Source organism: Camponotus floridanus, unplaced genomic scaffold (genome assembly GCF_003227725.1).
Source record: "Camponotus floridanus strain SB8 unplaced genomic scaffold, Cflo_v7.5 scaffold54, whole genome shotgun sequence".
Lineage (NCBI taxonomy): Eukaryota > Metazoa > Arthropoda > Insecta > Hymenoptera > Formicidae > Camponotus > Camponotus floridanus.
The window spans coordinates 38,594-62,595 of NW_020229703.1; the positions used below are offsets into that span (position 1 = coordinate 38,594).

At 34.0% G+C, this 24,002-nt stretch overlaps 1 protein-coding gene across 1 annotated transcript in view; it reads right to left on the reverse strand.

Annotated features, from left to right (window-relative positions):
• LOC105254742 overlaps positions 1 to 24,002 on the reverse strand; it is a 62,345-nt gene that overhangs the window by 13,427 nt on the left and 24,916 nt on the right. The window contains exon 8 of the mRNA XM_025412637.1: positions 2,013 to 2,256. Within this exon, the coding sequence (XP_025268422.1) occupies positions 2,013 to 2,256 (244 nt within the window). The remainder of the gene's footprint in view (positions 1 to 2,012; positions 2,257 to 24,002) is intronic.

Below are 24,002 nucleotides of genomic sequence, written 5' to 3' on the forward strand. Positions count from 1 at the left end.
TTTTATCTATTTTCTCATTTCGTTTTTCTAAAATATATAAGTGAAGATTTATATATAATTTAAATACTTATGAATTAATAAAAAATACATAAAAATTGTAATAAAAACATTCAGACTTTCCAAAAAATGGTAGCTACAGTTTTATAAATAGTATTTAGCATTTAATCGTGTCTCTCCTTCCCCGAAAATAAAAGATTTATTTCCCCCTTCTCCCTCCTCTTCTTTTCTTTTCTCAAGGAGACAATGTTGAAGCTATGTCGATTTAGGATGCGAAGAGGACTTGATGTTTCATCATTCTTTTTTGTTTTATGGCTTTCGTCCTGTTTCTAGAATTAGCTCAGGTTTGCAATACGCATGCGACACGAGTGTCTGGAAAGCCGGCTATTTTTGTTTCAGACGAATCGCAGACGTCGTGGCATCCTAGAAGACATTGGCAAGCTAATTTAACCTTAACCCCTTCACACCCTTTCCATTTTCCGCGACGGTAATATCACTTCGCCGTCGTCACCGAGTTCTCTACCTTTTTGATAAAAAAACCTCACCCCTCTCTGAGCGCAAATGATCCGCCCACATTCTCCCGTCTAGACTGGTAATGACTTATATAGAAAGCAGCAAAAATTACGCATTTTTTTTATTATAAATATTTCAACAAATTTCAGTGAAAGTTTAATTGTTTCAATTTTTATAATATTATATATTAATAATTTTTATAATATTATTAGTAATTAAATTTTTTTGATTAAAATTCTACTAACATGTAAAATTCATTAACTTCATGTAATACATTCGTCAAATTAATTGCTGATTCAAAATAATTCTGTGTCCAAAAAAATCCAGTTATTCATAAAACTTTAAAGTTTAGTATAAAATATACACAATTACATAAGCATGTTGTATATATTTGAAAAATGATATTTATTTCAATGTTATATTATTATTTAAATTTTGCAATTGGCAAAAACATATGCATGCTATATAATTCTGGAATGTATATAAAATGCATTAGTTTCTCTCATTCATAATCTTAGCATTAAACATTCCATAGAATGCAACGCATCAGAGTATTTCAAGTGTTGATAAGAAAAGTCGAGAGAAGATTCCGAGGTTTGACATCATTAGAAACATATTTAACGATGGACATCGTTTCTTTTCACACTATTTCGCTATCCCATTTAACAGCATTTACGTGTGCAGATATCCTAGCTACAAATGCATCGTTCTGTACAAATATACCGTTACTTTTAAATAACCGAGTATGCCATCGTTCTTCGAACGCGTCAACCTAAATTCTGTTCTTTTTTTGTTTTCTCAATAAATCAGAACTTTGATGTTTTATGGTACCGCGCTTTCAAGACTTTTATGTGTCTGTAAACTTTCACAACGATCGTTCGCGGCTTTTAAGACTTTAACACCTTAGTTTGGATGTCTTAACGTGTCAGGTTGATAAAGATGAAAAAATGTAGTTATGTACTACTTTATAATTCACCTACACAGAATGCTTAGTAAAATATAAAAACAAAGTTTTCGAAATTCATAAAATTCATAAATAAAAATGACGATAATGTGCAGATTATTTTTTAAAAATAATGATAAAAATAAGTTACATATAAATTTGTCAGATAAATTAAACTAACACTAATAAATTGCATGCAATTGGAGATCATTACTTAATCGCAAATTGCAAGAATTTACCATTAAATATTTTTGTAATTAAATCCTAAATTAAACTTTCAAAATTTTGTTCATTTTTTAAATTTAATTTGGGAATCGCCTCAAATTTTTCACATAATAAATTAATTTCACATGTTAATTAACATCGAAGAAAGTATATATCGAGCGATTAGTGCTATATCTTTGCTACATTAATTCACTAATCTACTGATTTAACGATAGATCCTATAGAATCGTTTGTCGGCACGACTTTTCTAATTATTCACCGCATTAATCGCTAAGTGAAATCTCAACACTTTCTTTGATGTAGGAAATGTTCGTAATTCGTTGAATTAACTGACCTTGACCTGTCCATTAACAGCACGTTATCGCCGACCTTCTTGTGGCAATAGCCCCATACCGAGATCGCGTTGAAAGTGATGTTTATAGTAGAATACTGAATAGACTCGTTTGCCATGCTTCCGACGCCCTTTCCGCTCACCTCCTGCGTTACGAATTCACCCTGGAATTCCGCAGAAAAGTAACAGCCCACCGTGAACTGGGGATCGTAATCTTGGAAAACCTCACTCGTGACTGCGGAATCATCTGAAATGAAGAGGCCAAATCTCTATTAGAGAGCTATCTAAATTGCTAAATGTTAAATTTTGCAAGATGCTAATATAATTAAGCGTTAAATTGTAACATTTATTTGTATATCTCACTTTCGTTAAAATAAATAATTTAATGAAAATAATTTTAAATATTTCATTTAATAAAAAATAAATTTTAAGCACAATTTACCTTTACCTCTAAGTTATTTTATCATCTCTAATCATACGAAATATAAAGTATCGTAAATTATAACTTTAGATATATTTATTTTGAAATTATATTATAAATTATATATTCCACATACATAGCATTTTATCAAGTAGATACAATACTGTAATCGTAGAAGAGTTATGGCATTCAAAATGGTAACTAAATTCGTGCTCAGACACTCACATGTTCTGCATTCAGCAGTCCGTGAAAGGTCATTAACGTTACCACTAAGTAGTCGCAAGAGACAGGTGTGACGATGACAGGTAGGATTACCAGTCAACTCGCGACGAGCAATATTATACTTTTTACCTTCTATATATATATATATATATATATATATATATATATATATAAAATATAAAAGTTACATTTGGCGAAATTAACGCGTAAAGAAAAAGATTATTGTAACATATAATTTTTATTATTCATTCATTAATAAATCTAAAAGTATTAGAAATATTTTTATTTATTTCTTTTTTAATATATTTAAACAATTTAAAGAAAATTTAAATTTTTATTTTTTATAAAACTAGTTTAAATAAAATATAACAAAATACAATATAATAAAAATTATATATATAATAATATGTAAGAATAATAATAATAATATAAAAATAATATATGTATATAATAATAATATATAATAATATTAATATATAAATATAATATAATAAAATATAACAAACATTTCAGAGAAAAATCCATTTCTTTCAATTTTAATTTCAAAGATTTCAATTTATGAAAATTTATTTTGCAGTGAAAATTCTACTTGTCTGAAGAACATTCGTGAAATATTAGATTTTCTTCAACAGAGCGCTGATTGAAAAACGTGCTCGTTGTAATTGAAAATCAAGCAAAAATCAATGCGGCTTTCCAGCGATCCTTTTTCTCTCATGTTTCTCTCTTTCTCATTACAATCAATATTCATGCAAAAAGCGTCATCGTAAATTACTTCACGCATGATCTACGCTATAATAAAAGCAGAATTATGATCAAAGCTTTCGCAGTCCATGCGTTTATTGTGATTATTAATGAGAAATATTGTGCGTATATATATTTTTTGTGTTGCGAATATACTCTCCTTCATCTCTCTCCTTCGTTCAATGATTCGTGCAACATTGTGATTGTAATAGGTAGCGGTTTAAAAACCTGATCTTGCGAAAGATTTCTAGCAGGCGAGATGCACATATATATGATGAATAAAAAAACGTATCTTCTCAGTTATTATTGTCCTGCGAACTATAATTAGCTTTCTCGTGGGCTGAACGACAGCGAGATATATCCCGTGCCTGAGGAAATACATAAATTGCAAAAAAGAAAGATCGCACCTGCAAAAACTGTTGGAGCGTAATCACAAACGCGTAATCATAATGACAGTATTTGTCAAAACATGAAGCAGGTAAGAAAATAGGAATAGTCGTTGATTAAATGATTAAATGTTAATTGATGGTAGGCAGAAAGTCTACAAATAAGTCTCTACAACATAACGGAAAAAACTGGCAAATAAGAGCCTATCATAGAAAACAGAGCACGAAACAATAAAACAAATCTTCATAAAAGAATCTTCACATAAATAAGCTTTAATAATGCACAAGCAAATCATAATTTCTTATTTCTTATTTAGCTTATTTAGACATTTCATTAAAATAATAATTGACATAGAGAAATAATCGTATATAATAAAAACATGAATGCATCAAGTCTTTTGATTTTAAATTGTTACAGTAAAATAAGAAAATCGAAAATTCTTTAATTCTTTCTACGAGCGTTTAGCGTTTTCGGATGTTATTAATTAATTGATAGATAATTAAAGTCGATGTAGTGACACGCAAAAGCCTCGGCACGATATGTATGCCATATAGGGAAAGAAAATAAATAATGTAGAAAGGAAAGACGATCATTGACTTACGTCTATCTTATTAAGGGCGACACAAACGCGACGGAAGTAGGATCAAGTTTTTCCCACAAACCTTCCTCAGCAGCACTTACGTGCAGTGTACCTTTGTATACACGTGTATCTTCCGACGATCTGTGCGAATAACGCGCTCTTATTGTGACCAAGCGTTCGTCTCGATTCTTTCTTTGATCGTTCTTATTGTATTTTTCACGAAAGAAATCGCTAAAATTAAATCTCTTTTACACAATTTTCTAATATTTCTGTAGCATGATTTTAAATTTATATAAATTTTGTTATATTTAAATAGATTTTATATTTACTAAAGATCTTTTTTATAAATGAGTGAATTGACTACCAATAAATAGAGAAGAGAGTTGAATATTGAAAAATTAAAAATTATATTATAGGGTAATTATTTTTTAAACTTTTACTAAGAAATTGTCTATGTAAAATCTTTTTTATTCGTTGGAATCTTGTCGCGGATGTAAGCCGTTAGTGTAATACACTTGCGTACGTAACATTAATTTATCTCGAAGCGTAATTTCCGCCCTAATGAACGGCCATCAATATGCAGAGAGACGCGAGAAAATCGGTGCGGTGCAATCTCGATCATATTCAATGTCTTCGCATGTTCGAGGGACGTAATCCCGCGGGCGACGCGACCAAGTCTTGCGCGCAGTTTTCTTCCTCAGGGATGCATTCCTCGCGCGCATCCGCCCATGGGTGCCGACCCGGTCGGCCGATGCGTCGCAATTACTCGAACGACTTTTTGGTTCCGGTAGAAGGCGTTTCTCTCATTCTTTCTCGCGTGCATGCGTCCACGCTCCATCTTATCGCTCTCTTTCATCTGCATAAAGGACGATCAACTGCCCCTCTTATGCGCGCGACCTTCATTCCCTACTTTAGCCTCGCAATCTCTTTCTTATTCCTTCTCCTCGTTTTTTCCAAATCTGCATCGTCGGTCGATCTTATGTCTTCAGACTAAGTGTTTGCATATAGCTATTTGTCGGGATTATCGATGGATAGTTGGTAATCGATATTCCACTTTGCTCTCTTTATGGATCTTTAATCTTATCTAAGAAACATCGCACATTATAATTAGAGAGCGTCATGCATCGCGCTGTCGTGTCTTCCACTTATGGCGTTCGTGAGAAGCATACTTTGAGATGCTTGAAGGTGCTGGGAAAAAAATTCCTCTGTCGATCTGCATAATTATGGATAATGGAAATCTAGTTTTCTACGATGACATGGATATGATATTGATAATTAATTAGATACTGAAAATAACTGACATTTGCTTTGGAAGATTTCAGATTGTTGAGATGCGATGCAAGATTAAAGTAACAGCTTCGAAAAAGGCTTCTTTTTTTATTTAAGTATAAATTATGACTTCTAAAAACATATTTTAAGGAATTTGAAACTGTTATTTAGAAGATTATTATTAAAATTTTTATTAAAAAATTATTTTAGATATTTTTTACATATTTTTCAAATATAGCTTTAAATGAATTTTCTTTCTATTGGAAAAATTTATGTTTTTTAAAGCGTATGGTAGAAATTAAAATTAGCAATTTCATCACAACAATTTGGAAAATATCTCAATTATAAGATTGCTTCGATGAAGTAGACAACTATTGTTTTCTCGCTCTTTCTCTCGTTCTTCCTCTCTCGTCAAGTCCATTCACTTTTTTCCATTCACGTCCCCTTCATCTCTCCACCATGATTACCCGAGATTTCCTTTTCAACCTTTCCTTCGCCACTACGCATTCCTTCGTCGGACGATTTAAGTTCTATCTCGTGAAGAGATACCAGGTGTTCGCGTACAGGAGGATCCTTAATCCGTACCTCCTGGTGAATTCTTAATGAATGCAACAGACTCGATATGCCGAATGATCGCTCTGGAAATTAGAGGCTTGAGTCCAGAGAGTACGGGACGCAACCACGCATTATTTTAAGAAGTGGCTTGCCTCTCTACCTTTATACCGGTGTTTCTCGGATCAAAAGACGCGATATTTTTTAGAAATTAATTATCCTATATGAATAACTCAAAATTTATTAACTGCGAATATATTATGATTCCATTTATTATATTATTAATATAAAAAAATTATTAATTAAATATAAGTTTGCAAATCTTTAATAAATGATCACGAATATAAAAGCGTAATTATGCAAAAAAAATCTGTACTGTAAAATTAAATGCTGTTTGATGTATATGTCGCAAGTACTAAAATATCTTCATTCAAAGGGATTAAAGATCAACGAGATTAAAGATCACGAGATTAAGGGATTATTAAGAAATCATCGATTTCCTCTCCATATTGGGAAATCAGTCGTGATCAAACTGACTTGGCGCGAAGATGGACGCAGTGATTTCGCGATCATTCATCATGAATGGTAGAATAATGGTAGAATAAATCGAAGATCGGACGATCTTAAACCGTATAATGGAAATCGACGAGACCAAGATCGTATCGGTTATGAAATATCAGCGATCGTTGAATTTCACCTTTGCGCGCGAATCAGGGGTACCGTTTTCTCGGCGTTTAATTCGACATCTCCAAGCTCGATCCTATCCCGAGCTTCGAGATGTATGAGAGAGAGAGAGAGAGAAAGAAAGAGAAAGAGAGAGAAACGATCTTCAAATTACGGCTGTAATATCTGCCAGAAGATCGCTAGCACTTTCCATTAGATCGGGAGGTCAGACTTCAAAACCGTGCGAAAGGTGTGGCCCGGTATATCGAGTGCACCGAGTTGCAGCTAATGCTGTTTAATAACGGCTCGAAAGACACGAGCTGCACTTGTGTATGTGTGCATGTCGCGCCGCTATCATAATTTCACAATGATTTATCGAAGTCGGGGTCTATCATTTCAAAAGCGCGCAATAATCGAATTGCTTGGAGCAATAATACGCTAAGTCACTTGATAGAAAGTTGTGTAAAACACTTAGATTCTATTTATTCATAAATGTATGATTGTCATGCTTCAGATTTTTATATTAAGCGTTAAACTCTCAAATGCGATAAAACAAATTTTTTCTAAATATAAATCTCTCTTAATTTAATTATGATATTTTTAGAAAACTTCTAGAGATAAATTTTCTCCATGATACAATACATAATGTCTCAGATATTACCACATACTTGTGCATTGTATTATTTTATAAATATATGTTTAAGATTGAAGATTAAAATAAAATAGTTTATATAGGTTTACATAAGCTACTTTCATACAATATAAGAATGTATGATAAAAATATCTGCTCTACGTGTGCCATATGTATTTTATTGTACCAGTGCGGCACAACTATACTTGCACAGCTATACTTATACTTGCTTTCTTGTCAGAAAGAAATTATATGCTAAAACGATGCTCGGCGACCAGCCCCGCGGTCTACTCCCACGTCTCGCACCATTATCTATGACCGAAAAAAAAAGGAGGGAAGACGGGCCGCGCTAAGCTAAACTCTCGGCGACAACTTCGATAAATCCCCGGCGCCGCCAGTTCCGCTGTATAATCGCGCCCCCGCCGGTTCCCGACCGTCCCGGGGGACGAGGAAGGCACGTTCTTCGGGTCTGGCCGGTGCTCGCGCTAGCTGGTAACTTCAAAGCCGTGCGAAAGGTGTGGCACGCGGTGCGGCACGGGGTCCTAGAGTTATGAGGCCTCTCGCTTCTCAGGAACCCGAGACCACCGAGTTTAGTTGTATGTATAATGCACGGAGAAGAGCGCGAGCAAGAGAAGTCGAACTCCTCTGTCTCTTCTTCTTCTTCCTGTCTCGACTCTCGCTCTACACCCTCCTTCCACATACCTGTCTCTGTTTGTCTTACTAACGACCGCTCGTCGATCAGTCGTATTTCGAGAGCTGCTCGGGCTGAGACGCGAATCGCTTTAAGCAGAATTGTCATTTCTGGTTCGAAATCCCTGGCTCGGAGGAAGAACCTTCGGATCTCCGGACCGCAAATTTATTTTTATTTTCCTCGAAACAATTTTACTTGGGAATATAACAAGTAACAATTCTCGCGACGACATATAACGACAAACATGGCTACATTTTATCATCAATATCTTTTTGAAGAGGAAGGCAATCTCCGACCGAACACTCTTATAGAGGCCATAATCCTCTCTGTAATCTCATTTATCCTTGACAAGCAGATCACCGCTGAGAGACATATTTATCTTTGCGTCACAAAACCGCATCATAATAAATTTAACGGCTTCCTACGATATTTTGTGTTTGAGCTATACTATATTTCATAAGAAAATATCTGACGATAAAGTTACAAATATTATACCTGTTTTATATCGTACATACATATCTATACATATCTATACGTTGGAAGATAAAATTACAAGATCATTTTCAAGGAAGTCATTTTAACTCTCATCTTGGCGAATTGAAAATTTTTAACTGCCAACTCAATTTCCTATTCCCCAACTCCTATACAACTTGTGTAATTGACGGACATGTGTCAAACTAAGTCCAAAACAATTTTTGCGAGAACGTAATTACAACGCAAGTCATTCGTAATTAAATACTATTGAATGATCATGACTTGTCGTTTTCAATCAAGCAGTCAAAATAGAAGGCATAATAAAACGTAATGAGAAATTTGCTTGAATAACGTCGCGCTTATTTAATAACGATGAATGAAGGTGTGCCTCCCCAGGTCACGTAATGCAAACGCGCACACGACAGGTTTTATTATGTCTAGCACGATCTCTTACCCGCGGGTTATCGCGGAAGGAAGAAGTCGAGCGATTGCTTCGACGGTAAATCTATGTCCGGTGACATCAGCGTCGTCGATTATCTCGATTGTAAGAATGCCGAGTGCGAAAGCTACGAAGCATTGAGTCTCATGTTTGTTGGTCACCCGAGACTCGTCGAGCTGTGGCGTAGATGCACAGGATAAGCAGCGTATGTACCGTGTAGCGAGATCACTACCGTGATTCGAGATCCGTTAATAGTGGGCTCTGCATGCCTCGTTTACTTAAGAAAGTACGCAAATCCAGGTACAGTTAGTAATCACCGGTTTGGCAACGACAACGCGAATCTAGGGAGGCATTTTTGAGATTCCCGGGAACGGTTAATGAGCACCTAAGCGATCGCTAAGTACATTATTTTCGCGTAAAGAGTTTCTGTGACACACGAGGAAGTGGATCGTGTTATTTTTTTCCAATTACTTTGACCGAATTTGCATCCAAGTTTCTCTTCATCAAAAGAAAACATCTAACATTATTGGACGACTATAGCTCGTAAAATTTACAAATTTCTATAATAATAATTTTTGCAAATGCCACTTGAGATAAATCAGAATTATAGACGAAAATAAAAATTAAAAACTTAAAATATAAAAATATAATAAATAATAAATAATAAATAATAAATATAAAAATATAAATAATATAAAAATATAAATAATAAATATAAAAATATAATTAAAAACTTGAGATAATTGTAGCTAGCTTTCAATTATCAGCAAGAATAATTTGTGCACACATATGTATATAATTCAGTCATATTCGTGTGATGAAATAATTCGTAGGAAAATATTACAGCGTGTGGATGATGTAAAATATAAATAATCAGAATCATCATGAAAGAGGAGGAGACATCGCATTTGCATTTGTCATCTCGACTTATCGCTAAGAAAGAATGCTAAAGAGATCTACCAAAGCTGGTCGGTCATTCTCATGTTAGTCACCTGAACCTCTGACGAGTCCGTATCGAAGTAGATAAAAAGTTATATATACATATATGCACATGGAGAGATACAGGTCGTTTCGAAATTGATTCATGTGCATATGTCAATGATGCTTTTATTCGATCACTTCAACATTGATTCTAATATGTATGAGAAAATAGATAATACTATTTAATTCATGAGACGAACTATATAATTAAAAAATGTGTAATCATAAAATGTATAGGTAAAAATTGTTTAAATTTCAACATCTCAAAGAAAGTTTTTAATTTTGGATAAAAAAATTCAAGTATAGGATAAAATCATGAAAAAATAAAGTTTTATTTCTTTTTCTGTTATATTTTTAACAGCAATTTTACTGAGACATAAAAAATTTATATCGAAAAAAACATTATTATGCACTGTTCCATTGCATCTTTGCTAAACTTGTTTTGAATTGATGATTTTGTAGCACCCTGTACAATTATATTCGCGTGTCTGTAACTGAGCACATATAAAAGAATCTCGAGTTGGTGTTGAATGCCTATTTACAAGGAGAGCCGAGTAAACCGATATCAAGCTGATAGAGAGGAACTCGAACATAAACCGCATTACAAGCAAAAATAAATCGAAAGTAAGAGCAAGCGAGAGAGAAATCGATTGAGAGCTCTTAATCGCATACGCGAACCTCTGATATCGAAATTCAATAAATTACGATAATAATAACAAACGCGTTCTATATACAAACATTTGTATAAGTGTATAGTGTTTATATTTCTCCCTTAATATTTTTATAATAAATTCCTTCGAAAATATTTTTTTTCACACACACGATTAACTCTGTAATATATGATAATATAATTATAATTCAGATAATTATAATTCAGACATATTATTTTTAACAAATTATAAAATGATGCTTTTATTTTTTTTATATTATTAAAGATATGCAGATTTTAATTTCTCTTTAAAGATTAAAAATAGACATTTTATACCAAAAGTATTAAAAATGCATATTCGCAGCAAATGCATTAACATTAAGAATTTTTGTATAATGAGCTTAAGCTAACGTATGAATTATAAATCTCGCCTTCTGCGCCGCGTCAAAATGCATCCGTGTGACTTCGTCGTCGTCGCATTATTCGCATGACTAGAACGGCATGTTGCTACCTTCTACAATGTATAAACGAGCCTTCGGACGCGATAATGACTCCATGCGCAGTTGGATGTACCGCTCATAGTTATCATAAATTATTTCTTATTCATCGTACGCCTCGTCGATGAATGACAGATGGATGCACCGGCGATGCACCGACGTACGGACTTGTTGTTTGTGCAATTGCAATGACACATACTTTTTCATGTGTTTGATTTTCTTTACAATTACAGACACATTCTACAATTCGCAATAATTAGAGATTTGATCCATGATATTTTTTTAACGCATCGATAAATATTTCTTTTTACTTTCGATGATTAATCTTCTCCAGTCCGTAAAATACTTGTATTTAATTTTAATAAAAGTAATTTCAAGCAAAGAATGTTTGTGTCTTGTCATCGAAAATTTTTTGCCAAATATGCACAAAGTTTCGAAGTGCGTGATTAAGAGACCAAATATTAAATCGCGGGTCGCAGTGCGAGAAACGTCGCGTGTAATAGTAACTGGGATAAATTACGGTGAGAATTCTCACGAGAGAGAGGTGCACGCCTCTTTCTCCCGGCGTTGGCGAGCGCAAATGCGCAAACAGTGTAACAAAGTCGTAACGGCGCTATTATCTGCTTAAAACCACAAGCGGGCCGATTGCGCGCGGCATTGCACCAGCACCTCCGTCACGCTATCTCGGCGCCCTTACTTAAGGGAGCGCCGACCTGCGGAAGAGAGAGCGCTATATAATCCCCGCAACGCGTCGAGATCGCGCGCGACGTGGTAGATATTTGCTATCTTCGCTGGAAAACGAGCGTTTCCGGCGGCGACGGTGCCTCGCCTTTCTCGTTCCGCGTCCTCTGTTTATCGAGCCATGGGAAACGTAACCTTCGCGTATCTCGCTTTCCTTCCTCACGAAGGAAGGCGGGCGGGCGCGTCCCGTCAGTCGGGTTTAAGGACCTCTGCATCACGCTGCAGCCCGCTCTCTTCATTCATTGTCAGACAGAAAGAGAAAGGGAAAGGAGGAAAGTTCTTGAAAAAAATTATGCACAAAAATTAATAATTATTATTACAAAATTAATATCCTAAAAATTGTTACGATAAAATTTATCTTCTCTTGCAAATGTTATACGAGGATTGAAAAAGTTTTAGGTTCTCCTCATTATCAATCAATTTCACATCAGCTGTTTGGCTGAAAATTTTTCACGTAAATCTGAAATCCTAATTGTTTCGCAATACGGTTAACGTTGAAATTTTTCCTTCGCCACCTTAATCCAAGGCAAATTAATAATAATTATTACAAAATTAATATCCTAAAAATTGTTACGATAAAATTTATCTTCTCTTGCAAATGTTATACGAGGATTGAAAAAGTTTTAGGTTCTCCTCATTATCAATCAATTTCACATCAGCTGTTTGGCTGAAAATTTTTCACGTAAATCTGAAATCCTAATTGTTTCGCAATACGGTTAACGTTGAAATTTTTCCTTCGCCACCTTAATCCAAGGCAAATTAATAATAATTATTACAAAATTAATATCCTAAAAATTGTTACGATAAAATTAACTTCTCTTGCAAATGTTATACGAGGATTAAAAAAGTTCTTCTCATTGTCAGTTAATTTCACATCAGCTGTTTGGCTGAAAAATTTTCACGTAAATCTGAAATCCTAATTATTTCACAATACGGTTAACGTTGAAATTTTTCCTTCGCCACCTTAATTCAAGGCAATTTGCGTTACGAAAGCTGACAACAATGCGAAATTTGTTAACGGTTAAGAAGCGCGATGTAGATAAGAGAGTGGTTGGAAGCGCGCAAGAGTACAGAGGAGAACCGCGGCGTTTTACAATACACGGGTTTCCGCGAAAGCGAGTTGTCGTCATCTTATCGAGTCATCAGATCGGAGAGCCGCGGAGGTGAGCTCCAACTTGGTACTGTGGAAAATAGGCCGGTGCACGGCACGTCCGAGAGAAGGAATACAAGATCTTCACGAAGCGCGTTACGAGCGAGCTTCGGCTTCTTCAATACTCGCGTCGTTCTTCAGCGATTTGCGCGTACATGTTAAGCGGAAGCGAGCTATTAGCGGAGTCTGGAATCTTGTTCCGCCGCGATCGTGCGTTTCTTTACGTATATTGCCGTCTTGAATTCTTTGTGTTCAACGCTAAATTGAGAGCTGTACGATAAAATGTTGATAACGCGATTTCTGAAAGAAAAAAGTCGCATGATTGTGTGCCATTTAATTCGCTTCGATTCGTCCGGCTCGATCTTTTCCTTTTATCGATTCCCATTACCTATCATTCGCTGTAAATTCCAAGTCGAAGATGAGAAGAATTCTATCTACATGTATGATATGTCAATTTCTTTTGCTCCAATTTTTATTAAATTAAATTTTTTTTTTTGTAAGGCATTGTTACTTATATATTTATTAAAACAAAATATGCCGTAAAAAATAAGATATATCGCATATTTTTCGTACAAATAAAAATTGGAGCATGCAAGGCGAGAAATTATTTTATAATCTGCTGAAGTAATTGTTCCCAACTAGATTAATAATTAAATAGAATTCATCAACTTTTGAAAAAACGATAGCAATAGATCTGCTGATGAAAAAGTTGATTATCTCCTTATATACGAATATTCCTCTTTTTGCCGAGTCATTATATTAGACTTGATGCATGACGATTTGTTTCATCACCACCGCGACGTGCGCAAAGGATCAAACGACTCTCGTTTCCGGCCGGCGAGAAACATTTCTTGCCGTAAAAAAAAGGCGAGAGAGCGTGCAATAGTATTTCGTTTCATAATTATGCGATACCGTAAAATTGAGATTTACGGTCGTGGAGCAATGTGCACGTAAAGTTTATAAGAATTAAAGTAAGTCTGTGTGGCTTACATATATGTGTGTGATCCAATTAAGCTTTTAAAGGAATAAATGCGTTCGAATTAAACTTTGAAGCAATTTTGAAACATATACAATTAACCTTAACTTCGATTATTTTTAATATAATTTCAAATATCTTTTTATAATTCAAAAATGTAATAGAATAAAATATAATTAATAATGTAAATAGAATAAAATATAATTATTCATACAAGCATTTTCTTCTTTATCACTTTTTAATTAATTTTATCATTTTTCATTTCACATTTCACAAATTAAGAAACGCTTGATTTTAATAGATTATATCAAAAAAATCATAATTAATAACGACTAAGTAATTAGGGAACTGAGGGAGATCCGTACGTTCTTGTTTATTGAGTAACTATTACGGGAAATTAACGGCAGCGAGGCATAGCGGTTCTACGCTTTCTGAAGATGGTCTACGAGGCGAAAACTAGTAAGCGCAAAGAAGAATGAATCTTTTCTTTCCTTCTGATCAATGGCTGAGCATCCACTATGCGCGAAAGAAATCCTGCTACATGGAATGTAACAGAATAATTCGCTAATTATCATTTAAATATAAAAATTCGTGTAAAAATATTTTTTCAACGATTATTTCAAGTAGCTGAAAGACAAAATTGCCTGATAAAATAACCACGTTCCTATCGCTTGATTGAATGTCGAGATGTTAATAGTTTTCAAAATTAATAAGCTGATGACAATAAAATTTATAATTTATAATCGCATTTTTCAAACACACTTTGCACTTATAATATTCGTTATTAAACATAAAGAAACGATACAAAAAGGTAGCTATGATAAATTCTCATTAGAGTTATGGCGAACGAGCTTCTTTCCCATGTTGCTATCTTGTCCACAATGTTCTTATTTGAAGGCTCACTCAACTGTGTCGTAAAACACTGTCCGGGCTGTCAAGAATTTTTTGAGGTACGCGATAAAAGTCTGCTCCCTCGTGTATCGAAGAAATCACCACGGTCCACATCCGGTGGTCCAACAGGATCCCCCCTTCATTTCATCGCTTACCGAGCTGTGTTTTTCGAGGTCGGTGAGCTTGCAAAAAGTGACCTTCCCTGATCTTGACAACATCCTCATCGGATTTCGTCTTCACCAGCTAGAATTGGTCGGGCTTTGTGCGCCATATGGCTTGAAGAATCATGCCTACCGCCGTTCATGGGCGCCCATCGAAAGGGGCTTATATTTGTCGTCCCTCCCCGATAATTATCTCCGTAATGAGTTAGTGTAGGAAAAAATAAATAACTTTTTTAATAATACCCTTTGCTTATATATAACTTGTTTCATTAACGAATAATAGCCCTAAAAGTATCCGAATGAAGATCATTTTTTTTATATTTCACACGGGAATTGCATTAATATAACATTCTATAATTTTTATTTTACATTTATAAAATTATAATCTTTATATTACAAGGTCGTAAAACATGTCTTACAGTTAATAGTAATAATATTAAATGGCTGTAATCAAGAAGGGAATGAAAGCAAAAGTTATGGAATTAATTTAAAAGGCAATTTGCGTGTTATTACGTTGACGAACAGAATTTCTCTGCGCTTTCAATTTTTATTCTTCAGCTTCTTTCCTATATTCAGCTCTATCCATATGAAACTGAATACGATATTGCGTTACATCAAGTATACCATTATTCACATATAATTTTATCATGTAAGAAAATAAATAAATCAAAATTAAACTACATTAAATTATTTGTATCATGGTATATTTTAAGTACATGACGTGATCAAATATGCGGTATGCGAAAATCTTCCACCGGATTTCTTAAAAATTCTTTTGGACGCCCATGATCAGTTTTCCTCCCGTTGGCTCATCATCGTTAATACGAGGCAACCGTTGGCAGATGCCTGATTTCCTCTTTACACAACTTTTTTTTCCCCATCTCCACCTCGATTTCTTCCTTGTAATTATCGATCGCCTCTGACGGGATCCAGAATTAAGAGCTTCCGCGGGACAAAGTACGGGTATTATGGTGGTTTGCGCTTCCACGAATCGATCGTGTCGATCGAACACTCGATGGTTATCTGAACAGTATCGAGCTCGGAAAATTGAACTGACTTTTGTTGTATTCTCCAATAATTTATCTATATCTCTCGTATACGTACAATGTATTAGCATCATTTTTCTTATTATAAATTGAAAAAAGTATAATACGTCTCACAATTTTTTTTAATTATCTGTATATGTGAATTTATATAAATTTATATAAATTTGCACATGTAATACATTTTTCTGTTCTTTTAGATTTTATAAATTTACATTAATGCTAGTCTTTGCCTCTGGAGCTAAAAATAATAAATAAAACTGATTATATATATAAGTGATATGTTTATAACATTAAACTCTTGAAGGTCGCCAGTAAATAAAATAAAAGACGTAATTAAAAACGACCACACTGGCAAATTTTATTAAGAATCACGACGTCACGAAGAATAAAGACGGTCCAGTCTTTATCTGTGTGTTGATGGAGACGTTAACATGATAATCTTGACGAAGTGATTTCCTTATTTCTCACGATAAAATAGTTAACTAAATTATTTTCACTCGAAGAGTGACTAAAACCCATGGTCGAAACGTCGTGATTCTTCAATAAATCTTTAATAAAATTTGCCAGTGTGGTCGTTTTTAATTACGTCTGATATGTTTATATATTTTGTTTATATATTATGTTTAAATTATTTTTAGAAATATTTTAGATAACATTAAATGTTTATTTATACACTTAAGCATAATATAAAATTATCGAAGTATTATTGATAGATTAGAGAAAAGTTTCTTGCAAATTAAAGAAGCGGAAATGTAACAAAAAATCGATTTCTCACGATTGCTTCGGAATATTTATCTGCGGCACAAAGCAAAAGGAAGAGGATGAGACACTTCCGATGTCAGACAACAAAGTTGAAACTTCAAATGACAGTGTGGAACATCGACTGCACCGTCAAAAAAAAGAAAGAAGTAGAGAAAGGGAGAGACGAAGAAGAGTGAGCTACCACAAAAATCTTCCCGCGAGCCTTTCAGCCGGATGAAGAAGCCTCACCGGAAGTCGGTCAACCTAAAAGACCATGATCAGCTTGGGAAGCGAAATAGGGAAAAAAGAAGTTTACGAGAACGACTCTCTGTCGCCAACCTACACAGAATCCGCAGCCTAATAAAGAAATACATAGTCTCAAAGAGTTTTCGTAATTCTCTTTATAAGATCACATGGCTCTTTTTACTTTATTACTCGATATTATCGCCCACTGATCTGTGTACAAAAAAAAAAAAAAAAAAAAAAAAACGCGCCGCACAGTGTTTTAAAATTAAAAAAAAAATCAAAATCGAGACCGCTTATTTCGCTCGAGATTGTTTCCTTTGCGACCAGCTCTTATGCCGAACAGAAATCACATTACCCTCCGGCGTGCTTAAGAGGATCAAGGCTTGAGAGAGAGAGAAAGAAAGAGAAGAAAAAAGGCGATCGTTTCGCGTGAGCGATTCTGGGATGCAACTCTCGATATCGTCGTGCAGTAACTCTGTGCGCGCGCAAAAACGCATTATGCACATCGTGCTGCAGCTCTCCTTGCGCCGCTATCATCGGGTAGCGCGATACAGTTTCCAGCCGACGCAAACGAACAGTCACGCGCGAAGGCCTTGAGAGCAGCTGGAGGCCTCACCTTGGCATTCTTCGCCGCGATTAGGGTCGTTTAGAAGCCCCGGATGCATTATGGATAGGGTGGATATCTCCGAGTCAATTAAAGAGCGTGCACGCGTATACGCGCGTGTACTTTTCTTTCTCTCTCCCTCTATACTTTACTTCTCTTCCTCTTCCTTTGTGTGCCTTCGTCTTTTCCTCCGACCGTTTCTTCTCGCTCCTTCATTTTCTCCGCTCATCATCGTACCGTATACCTGCGCTCATTATAGCCCGCGTGATGAGAAGCTGCACCGACATTCGAGGTTCATTTCACGGGCCAAAGTAGCGGCTAAACGATTTGCATAAAGACAATCTAATTGAATGTTGTTTGTGTTTGCGTACAGTTTGTTAAATAACGATTAACTTATTGATTTATTAATTTGTTTGATGGAGTAACGCAAATATATTGTGTCCCGAGAAACTCTCATAAATGAGAGTTAAAGGGAATTATGTCTTAAATTTCACATTTTTATTTTTGAAATCTCAATGTATTTGCGATAGAAAAATAAATCATTTTTATGATATTATTATTATTGATATTAATACGATGAAATTTTTTATTTATACTATTACACTCTCTCTATAATTTTATTTTTTATATATTCTCTCTTTAATATTGACAGTTATTATTAATGAGTGCTAAGTTCTTTCCCGATCCAATGACGTTTCGAATATTTATTATTGATTAGTTTGTCAAATAGGAAATATTGCATTCTACATTTAATCAGAAATGTCAAAGCATTTCTTAAGTATTCCTTTATTAACTAAAGTATAGCTGTCTTTGTCAAATAATCACATGTTGAACCATTGCAATCATCATATCAATCTGTCCACCGATGGCACGTGCCATGAATAAAGTTCGTTCGGGGGGGGGAATCATTCACTTCGCAATGGCAATCAGCCGGGAACATGAGCGAAATTGGTTATACTATGATCGGTAAAGTCTTTCTCTAAATATAATCGACCCGTTTCCGGTCGTCGTGCAGACGGCAGAAGCTAACTATAAATATCTGAGTTCGAGCATGCGTAACCGCAGGAAGTTACACGCACGTAGAAATGTAAACGCGTGTAGTACACGCGTGTAGTGGTCACCGATGAACGAGTGCGCGTGTCGAAAATTGAAATGTTGTTCGATCATCCTTGGAATTTTGATCAGATGTCTAACATCAAATCAATCGAATAAATCACATTGATTTGCAAAATAAATTTCCATCTCGATACACATCGCTGAAATGTAGCTATTTACTGTTACAAGATCGTCGATAGCGTAGTCACGATTTTAAATAAATTGCATTAATCAAGCGCTAAAATGATCACACTTTTTAATATAATTAATCAAATCACATTAATTTCTCGTGCGAATAAATTTCCACGCGTGTGATTGATGGTAATATATTTGCGAATTTTTTCCATTGAATTCTTGATGGCAATTGTTCTGATAAGAATGCAGGCTGCTGCAACAGAAAATTGCATGACAAGGATACGGCAGAAGATGATGCAAGATTGGAAATCCTACCAAGTGGTGGTAGGCAGGTAGGTTACAACGCTTCCTCCTCACTGGAATATAAATTTGAGCGGAACGCGCGTTCACTTTCCTTTCCTCGTTAGTATCGCGCCAGGACGTGCGATCTTGTTAGCGAGCCTCTCATGGCTGGAAACGCGAAAAATATGTATCGATATTATCGCGCGTCTCGCTACACACCGGACGTCCTGTTTCAAGACTATCGATAATTCTCCACCATTAATACCTGCTACGACAGAATTCTCAGTCAACTTGCTGGTTTACACTTGATTTAATTGATCAAGATAAGATATAAAATAAACCTGAATTTCTGGAGCAACAGGAAATAATTGTCACATATTAATTTTTACTCACATGCTGTCTTCAGAAGATTATATATTTTCTATCACAAAACTCGTAAATGTACGCGATTTTTAAAAATTGAGAAGATAATGATAATCGCTTCCACGATCTCCTGTGGCCTCGAAGACGACTAATTGCCAATTAAAAAGGAGCCACAACAATCTATTTTGTCAAAAAACTTCCGCTACACCTCTATAACGAACACCTTATGAACTAGACTGTAATGAACTGACTGTGCCGTTAGATTATCAAGTTAATTCTAACTTTCTGAGAGAGATCTTTTATTAAATAAGAAATATATATAATCACGATTAAAAACATGAAGTAATTTATTAGTAGCAGATCAAACTACCAGCCTTCACAAGAGTTCAATACTAAATTTTAAATAAATTATAATAATTATGAATATTTGGATAAAATTAAAAAGTGAAGTGATTGCAAATATAACGATTTACGAGTTATGCTTTTAACCGAGCATAATATATGTATAAGATTTTATAGACACGATCAGTATAAATCAAGTCATACAGATTATAGACGTGACAATAATATGCGTCGTAATAATTAAAGATATCAATTAATTATAATTCTAGATGTACTGAAAAAATGCGTATTAATACGTGAATTTATTTCTACGAAATCTACCACAAATTAATTAGCTCATTATAGCTTTAACAATATTAAAACATACTTTGTAAATACATGCTTTAAAATTACATTCACCAATTTTATCTCGTTGAGAGAACAATCTGATCGTGGGTGTTCTCTTTAAGAGGCAGAAATTTAATCTGACGCATTATTGAACGCAAGAAAGTATTGTGTGAAATCGTATATATTAAAATTAATTTAATTAAAAAATCTTAAATATTTATTTATCTTATCTTTTTAAAAATAAAGTATATAATTGCAATTAGTAATACTAATTTTTCTTATAATACGATAGTTATTTTCTTCAATTAAAAAGAATTAAATTCTACTTCATAGAGATGTTACGATAATAAATGATAATGAGAAAATTACTGATACTTAATAATTTTTGCTATTCTCAGTTTTCTAACGGTGCTCATGTTGAGAAATAAATCTTCGCCGTTAATTCTTTTTTTTATTATTTATTTCTGTTCCTGCGCGCAAGAAGCTGAACGAAAGATAAAAGCGATCTAGATAAAAGATATATCTAAATAAAATATACTGTCAAACTAAATCATTAAAAAATATTACTGATTAAAATAGTGACACTGATTTCATTTAAGAGAATATTGTATTTCAAATGTTATATAACATTCTTTGAATTAATTATATTATAGATATGAATATGTCTTTAAAATCTCTAAATAATATTTCTTTGGAGGATACAATTAGAAGATGTTTTAAATATACTTTAAATAAAAAGAAATCATCAATGAATTAATATTAATATATATTAATTATTAACGTTATTTTATAGCTAAACATTAAATAAATAATATAAATAATAATGTAAATATTTACTTTTTACCTAGCACACACATAACATTGATTGTTTTAATCGTAATATATTAATAATACAATAAACGCGTCTTTAATAAATTAACTCTCAAAAAATACTCGGAATTATCGACGTAATCACGTATGTGAGAGTAATTAAATATATAAAATAAATTTGTGAATAATTAAATTAACACATAAATCACTTGTATGCGAATAATATACATATGTATTATATGTATTTCTAAAAATTCTTGCCTTCTCTATTTTCATTTTATATGACGTTTTTAACATTCATAAAATACATACGCATATATATACTCGAGAGTGGATCAGCGAAAAGATTGAAAAAACAGCGCGTTTCCTGCTTTCATGTTAAAAATTATTACAGTAATTCAACGTCGTGCGTTTCGGAAACACATCCGCTTATGTTTTAAAACTTCCAAAACATTGCCTCGAGACGTCAGTTTTCAAAAATAGAACTGTGGATAACGCTTTTAGGCGGTCAGTCTTATGAATAACGCTCTTGCTCAAGAATATAAAGATACACTGCACAGAAAAAATAAGTCAGAGAAAGAAAAAGAACATCGAATTTACCATAGCGCGAACAAACAACAAAATCAATAAAGTTAATTTCCTGCAGCAGAAAAAATCATAGAAAAAATTTCCACTATATGTATTATAATTCAAATTCAAATTATCTACGACATTCGTGCAATATTCGTATTTTGTTGCATATAATTTTAGACCCTGCAAGAAATACACATGTGTAATTGTCTGCATGTAAATTCGATCCAATGTAAATTTAACTTTTCGCGAAAATGCTTATTAAATATTATCAAGACGAAATCGCAATGTCGGGGCAGTATCGCAGAATTACAGGATTCGCATTAGATTACGCGCGTGCACGCCATATGCGCAATTTGAATCATTGGAAAAGGATATTCGCGAAGCCCTCGCGGCCAGGAAGAAGGAAGCAACTAATAAACGCGCGATCTTGCAAGAGAATATGCATCCGGATCGCATATGGTGAGACGCGCCAGGAGGTACGCGGAAATTTGTCAGCCAGCTGGAGCGAACGTGCGACGCGAAATTTGCACTTTGCATGCAAGCACGCCTGGACAACACACTGTAGAAGTTGATGAATAATTATTTGTATTTGGAAAGACGCACATATTATTTTTTTAATAATTAATCGTAATTTTTATAACACAGCAAATTACTAATGAATTACTAAAGATGGAATGTTATCGTTTTTACCTTGTTTTTCATATTGATCTTTATTCCATATATAATCTTTATTTATTCTAAAAATAAAACCGCACTGCAAGATTAATCGAGTTGCAACGTTACGTATAATGAAGGACGCGGTTTGTTTCTGAGAAAAGCATTCATATGCCGCAATTGTATTATAATCGTATGATCATAGAGATCTAATATTATTAACGTTATGCAACAAATCTAATAGGACTTCTGTCTCCTGTTAAGATAGTAGTTAATACGAATTTTCTATTATTATTCTTAGTGAATAACCCGTTGGATTTCCACATGAATCATCATCCACGCATGAGCGAATAGCATTTCAATGAAACGCGTAACGCCTACGAGAAAGTGGAAGAAGAACGTGTTCGAAAGACGTTCTTGTGTCATAAGAAGTATTCTTCTCGAAAAATGAAAAAAGGAGAAGAAAAGATCGGCGTGTCAGATGTCTCCTCCATGTCTCTCATTGAAAATAATCGATTCTTCTTTAAAATTCCTATTGAAAAGAATATTAAAAGGACTAAAAAAAGTAGAAAGAAACCTAAGAGTATATCTAGAAAACTATTTGAACATCATTTTAATTTTTCCTTAATTTTTTATACGGATTATGAAATTAAATTAATTTGTATCAAACTTTGTGTCTTTTTTATATATGACAAACCTTTTCCTATTTTTAAATATCAAATTATTTAAAACGTCGAAACTTAAAATCCGTCAGTATCTCGCAAATCAATTCAGATATATATAAATCGTTATAAAATCGTGATTTTTTTCGTGAGATAAGACACATTTCATAACTGTCAGTTTCTCACCACACGCATGTTGGATGCGAATTGATCCTCGCACTTACAAGTTGCTAGTTGCGTGTGAATTAGTTTTCTTTTCTAGGTAGTTGAAGAATAGATAGCTTTAGACGAATGTGTGAAGGGTACGTGTTGAAAGTGAGATTGTCTTGACGGAAGTTGGCTCTTGTAACAAGACTCACCGTTCTTCTTCACTTAGGGTAATCTGCATAGATCGATCTGTGAGAAAGCGAATGGCACGAAGCACGACGGAAAAGATTAGCATCGCGATTCTGTCCGAATCGATCGGGAGAATTTCGTAATTTTTGATATATTAATTGCGTCTTGTATTAATGCTCGACAAAAAAATATATTAAAAATTATTTAAAATAAAGTAAAATGTGTTATTTATTGTATTCTATTTCTTTCATTTATATAACTTTATGAAAAAGAGCAATTTCTCCCAGATATAAAGGCAGATTGCAGATTTGCAATAAAATGAAATTTTCTGCAATCAGGAAGATATAAAACTGCACATTACATTATAAAGACAGTATTAAGACTTGCTTCACGCTCGGGATAGTTGCTCGGACATCTCCTTGATTTGCAGGTAGCTCGAATTATGAACACGAGGTAGACCCAAGAAACGCTTTCTTATCATACATGCGGTTAATGAGAGTGAATATTAAAAAACGCATTATTAATGATATTAACAATATAGTTTTAGTTTCGCATAATTTAAGTTTCGAAATCAAACAGAGCGCCATATGTATATATAAAGAAAAAATTAATTAATTGGTGAAACATAATTGTATTGGAACGTAACTTGTATTTTAGACTT